This window comes from Coptis chinensis, chromosome 5 (genome assembly GCF_015680905.1).
Source record: "Coptis chinensis isolate HL-2020 chromosome 5, ASM1568090v1, whole genome shotgun sequence".
NCBI classification, from domain to species: domain Eukaryota; kingdom Viridiplantae; phylum Streptophyta; class Magnoliopsida; order Ranunculales; family Ranunculaceae; genus Coptis; species Coptis chinensis.
Window position 1 is genome coordinate 19,633,440 of NC_141460.1, and position 5,702 is coordinate 19,639,141.

A 5,702-nucleotide genomic window follows, 5' to 3' on the forward strand; every position below is an offset into this window, starting at 1 on the left:
GGCCTTCTTGGTGCTGGGTGTCACTCACCTAAGCACCTTGTCTCCCACCATAAATTTCCTCACTCTCAATTTCTTGTTGTACTGCCTTTGCAGACGGCGCTGATATTCTTCCAGTTTGACGCGCGCAGTGTCCCTCCTCTCTTCCGCTAGATTCATGTCTCAGCCGCGGTCCTAGTGGTTGCTGCCACCATTTCCGTCGGTATCACGGCCTCTACTCCATACGCCAATGCAAAAGGGGTCTCCTTGGTCGAGGTCCGCGGGGTTGTCCGATACGCCCAAAGCACCCGATTTAGTTCGTCGGCCCAGGTCCCCTTCTTGCCCTCCAGTTTCCTCTTGAGATTGTTAAGTATGGTTTTGTTAGAGGACTCCGCTTTGCCCGTTCCCTCGGGTTGTAGGGGCCGAGAACCCCTGTTTGATATGATATGTTTGCAGAAAATTCTTAACCCTTGATCCCGTGAACTGGGTTCCATTATCCGCAATGATAGTATAGGGCACCCCGAAATGGCATATGATGTTTTCCCACAAGAACTTGATCATTTGCACCTCTTTTACCTGCTGCAATGGCACCGCTTCGATCCACTTTGTAAAATAGTCCGTCGCGGCCAATAAGAATCTCCTTTTACCGCGAGCCATGGGCAGCGGTCCCACTATGTCAAGGGCCCACATCGCGAACGGCCACGAAGCTAAACATTTGTCGCGGCAGCCGGCTCTCTGGGCCAATATCAACCGAGAAAACCTCCGCACTTCTCACATTTTTGGCAAATTCTACGCGTCTCTTTTCATGTGAGGCCGGTAGCCTTGTGTTAGCAACCTGCGGTACCGTTGTCCCGCTTGCCGAGTGGCTCCCCACACCCCCTTCCGGCAACTCATCGAGCACCTCTTGAGCCCATTTCGGCCCCAAGCATCTTAACAAAGGTCCATTGAAATTCCTCCGATATAATTCCCCTCCCACCAATATGTATCTTCGGATGTCCGTTCCGCTTCGCTTTTCGTTTTTCTGGGGCAAATCCCCTCACCCCCTGTCAAAAACCGCTTGATTGGCATCATCCATCCATCGTCATCCGCCGCGGTGTTCATCACTCCCCATGCTTCCTCGACACTCGGCCTGTCCAACTTCTTTACTTGGAGGGTCCTTTCCTCCGACCCCGGCATGGCCGCCGCTACATACGCCAGAGCGTCTGCGTGGTGATTCTCCCCTCGATTCAAATGTACAAAGCAGATTTTTGTGAACCTCGACGCCCAGCTTCGCAAGATTCCCAAATATCTCGCCATCCTGGGGCACCTCGCCGTGAACCCTCCATTCGCCTGGCATACTACCAAATTGGAGTCGGAGTATACAGCGAGTTCCTTCACCCCCATGCCCTCTGCCATTCTCATGCCGGCGATTACCGCCTCATACTCCGCTTCGTTGTTGGATGCTACGAAACCCAATTTCATTGTCAGCTCTAGCCTGTTGTTGTCTGGCGAGACCAATACTACACCAATTCCGCTGCCAGCATCCGTCGCTGACCCATCCGCAAACACTCTCCAACCGTTTCGTTTGTCCCAGGGGTTCAAGCTATCCAGCTCCTCTTCCCTTTCTGGTTCCAAAACCATCTCCTCCCCCCATGTAGGATCTTCTGCGGGAAACTCTGCCAAGAACTTCGTCACTGCCTGGGCCTTCTCCGCTGTTCTCACCTGATACTGGATGTCATACGAACTTAGCATCACGACCCATTTCAGCATTATTCTCGACGACTTCTGCGCCTCAAAGCCCGCCGGAGGCAAGTTCGCGGATCACGATCATCGCGTGGGCTTCAAAATAGGGCTTCCGCCGAGCTGAAAAAATATCAAAGCGGGCGTACATCTCTACCCGATCAGATCGGTTTCTCGTGATCCAACAACGTCTTACTCGGAAGTATACTGGCCTTTCTATCTTATCCACTACTCGAACGAGGACCGAGCTGATTGCATAATCTGTGACCCCCAGGTATAAATACAATTTTTCTCCCTCTTTGGGCCGCGACAACAGCGACATACCTTCTAAATACCTTTTAAGACCCTGAAATGCCTGCTCACACTCTGCCGTCCATCTGAAATCTGTGGTGTTTCTCAATAGTCTGTACAGCAGCCTACATTTGTCGGATGATTTTGATATGAACCTGTTGAGAGCCGCGACCCTTCCAGCCAACCGTTGCACCTCCTTCACTGTCTTGGGTGATGGCATCTCCACCAACGATCTTATTTGCTCTGGGTTGGCCTCTATACCTCGCTGTGTCACAATATACCCCAGAAATTTCCCTGTGGTGACTCCAAACGTACACTTCTCGGGGTTGAGTTTCAAGTTGTGCGTTCGTAGTATCTGAAATGTCTCCTCCAACCCTTCCAAGTGCTCCTGTTCGGACATACTCTTCTCCACCATATCATCAATATATACCTCAATGCCCTTTCGAATCTTGCCCTCAAACATCTTCTCCCCCAAGCGCTGGAAGATGGCCCCCGCATTTTTCAATCCAAATGGCATTCTGGTATAGCAGTATGTGCCCCCCTCTACTATGAAGGCCGTTTTTTCCTAATCAGGCTCATACATTGCCACCTGATTGTACCCTATAGATGCATCCATAAACGAGAAGAAGCTAAACCCCGTCGTCCTGTCTACCAACTCATCCACTCGCGACATTGGATAACTGTCCTTCGGACATTCTGAATTTACGTCCGTGAAGTCCACACACATCCGTACCTTTCCATTTTTCTTCGGCACCGCGACCACATTGGACAACCGGTCGTGAACTCCACCTCCCTTATTATCCCGCGACCCTTTAGCCTCGCCACCTCTTCTCGGATTCCTTCTGCATATTTGGGCCTCATGCTTCTCATCTTCTGTCTCACTGGCTTCACATCCTCCCTCATGTGCAAGCGATGACACGCAAACTCCGGATCTAACCCAGTGACATCCTCTATCCCCCACGCAAAGACGCCTCTCCGTTCCTCATCAAGCATTGGACCAACTTATTCTTCCATTCTTCACGTAAGACTCGACCCTATCGATGTGAACTTTTTTTCCTCCTCGCCTCTCCCAAGTTTACTATCTCTATCTCATCTAAAGTCTTGGGATCCTCCTCGACCTCCCTCCTCCCTCCACGGCCCAAGACGATAATTGCTATGCCAGCCTCCTCCTAGAGCTCGTCGACTCCTCTTCTGGTCTGCGGGCCATCCTCTTGATTGTATTCGGTGGATCGTTCTTGGATGCCACCTGATCTCCCGCCGGACCTCATATGTTCCCGTTGGGGTGGGGAATCGGATAACTTGATAGTAAGTCGACGGCACCGCCCTCATCTTGTGTATCCATCTCCTTCCCAAGATTGCGTTGTATTGGGAATTGGAGTCGACCACCATGAACCTTGAGAATACTGTCACAGGCCCCGTTATTACCGGCAGCAGAAGTTCTCCCATAGGCTCGGCTACACTCCCATTGAATCCATATAAATTTGTCCACGGAGGCCCTCGGTTGCCCCGAAGTTGATCCCCATCTCCTCAAGAGCTCCTCGAATAGTAGATCCACGGCGGCGGCTACCGCGTCTATCGGGACCTTTTGACCACATAATTGCCCATCGCCATCGTAATAACTAACGATCCTCGTGGCGCGATCCACACCTCGGAGGTCTGCCTTGGAGAACGTGATTTTCTCCTCCCCGCTCATTGAATCTGCTCTGTATCTCTGCCCGCTATGGGTCTCATTGACCTGCTGGATACTCGCCGTCCTTCTAACCTTATCCCGGTGGGTATTGTGACTCAGCGCTTCCCCGGTGAAGATAACATTTATGGTCCCCAATATCCGTCCCTGGCGGGCAGCCCGCCCCGGTTTGGGTTTTCCCCCACGAATTCCCTCAGCATCCCCTTCTCTATTAATCTCTAGACTAACCATTTCAAGGCATAACAATCATTGGTTTCGTGATTGCGCGACTTGTGATATTATTCAAGTATGTTTCTTTGGGCATTTCCGCCGAAATGGTTCGCGGCCCTTCATATCCCTGCACATTCTTAATCAGCGGAAGTATCTCACTCAATGGTTTCACCAACGGGACGTGCTCCACCTCGCGGTATGGCTTCCGCTCCCTTTGCTCTCTCCGCGCTATCTCCCTTCCTCTTTCGGCTATTTCCCTCGGTCTTTCTGCGTTCACCCTCTTTCTCTACCGCCGATACTGTCTTGGCTCCTTTCTTCGACTCCTTCTGCATGGTGTCTTCATATCTTATATACTTCTCTACCCTCGGATATAACTTCGTGCGGTGTTGCTATCTCGTTCTTTGCCACGGACCGTGAACCGCTGCCTTCAGTTGCAGCCCCTTTCAATGCTATTACCGCCCTCTCATCCGGATTCTCTACCTTTAGGGTCTCGCGCTTTGAAGCAACACAAGTACTCTCTAACCGATTCCGCGGATCTTTGTCTGAAGTTAAATAGGGCCGCGATGTCCACAACCCTCCTTTTCTGATGTATAAAGTGGTCAACAAACGCCTGCTCTAACTCTTGGAAATTGGTTATGCTCTTCGAAGGCAACCGGTAGTACCAGTCGGAAGCTCCACCCTTAAGACTGGCCGGGAACATCATGCACCGCAGACCATCATACCTCGCCTCTTGCCAAAGAGGCATCTGCTGTCTAAAATGATGGATGTGATCTGCCGGGTCCCCCGTTCCATCATATCTCTCGAATCTCGGCTGGTTAAAGCGTTTTGGTACCTCCGAAGTCCATATCGCATCTGCAAGTGGGTTGCGGTTCAGCCCCGCCACCACTTGGCTGGCCACGCCTGTTTGGCCCCTTGTTTGATGAAGATTCGCCACTCGGTCACTGTTAATCATTTGTTGCACTTGTTCAGCCGTCAACCCGGTCACCGGATTATCCACCAAGGTTGGTCCTTGTTCCCCTTCGTCCTCCACCTTTTCATTCTCTGTTTCTTCCCCTGTTTCTTCCTCTCTCTCACCCACTATTACCCTTTATACCTTTCTTTCCATCCATCATGGCCCTCCACCTGTCTCTCCATCTCGCGGTCCTCTTAGCTCCATGTGTAGGGTTTCCGTACCGCGACCCCATGCTGTCAGCTCGATCTGGTGGATCGCGGACTTCGAAGTTACGCTGATTCGGCCCAACTCACTATTCCTATTCCGTTGATACATCCTGCCACTACAATTCTCACAAAAAATCATAATATTTGGATATGTCTAACTATGTAAAAATTAGTGTTCATTTGTGTTCATTTTTGAACTTTTCATCTAACGGTCTAAAAGTTTTGTGAGCATGTTCTAATGTTAAACTTCTTTGAATGAGCTGAATTTTTGTGAGCATGTTCTCCATGGTGGGGAGATCATATCTACACAAAATCAGCCCTTAATTCAACTTTTAAGTCTATAATTTTGCTTTGATTAATTTACAATGTGGCTATAATATGCGCATAAGAATGTGCCTCTATCTCTCCCCCTATATATATATCAGTTAGGCTATAGTGTCACCCTTATATTGCCACTCTTATCTCACACCCCTTATATATATAGACAAAAATACTACAAATGGCAATGTACTATGTGACCTTTACCGATTTGAACAATATACTATTTTTTGGACCAATTTAGACAATGCACTATCTCAATTGGGTCAATTGACACAACGTCTCTAATTCCGGCCAATTTAGACTCCCGGAGTGATGATGTGTCAGGTGAAGTTTGACATAG

At 49.8% G+C, this 5,702-nt stretch overlaps 1 protein-coding gene across 1 annotated transcript; it reads right to left on the bottom strand.

Moving 5' to 3' along the window:
• Positions 1 to 906: 906 nt before the first annotated feature.
• Positions 907 to 2,503, bottom strand: LOC147497011 (uncharacterized). Its single transcript, XM_086562730.1, has 2 exons — positions 2,020 to 2,503; positions 907 to 1,667 (listed from the first exon to the last, which is right to left on the bottom strand). Exons 1-2 carry the CDS (start codon positions 2,501 to 2,503, stop codon positions 907 to 909), a joined length of 1,245 nt encoding a protein of 414 aa, XP_086418856.1.
• Positions 2,504 to 5,702: the final 3,199 nt, after the last annotated feature.

Bases quoted from the DNA above. Each gene is read 5' to 3' on its own strand.
- LOC147497011 (XM_086562730.1), bottom strand. From the start codon at position 2,503: ATGCCATTTGGATTGAAAAATGCGGGGGCCATCTTCCAGCGCTTGGGG. The intron at 1,668-2,019 runs GTATGTCGCTGT...AGGTGAGAACAG, and splicing joins TCTTAAAAGGTATTTAGAAG to CGGAGAAGGCCCAGGCAGTG.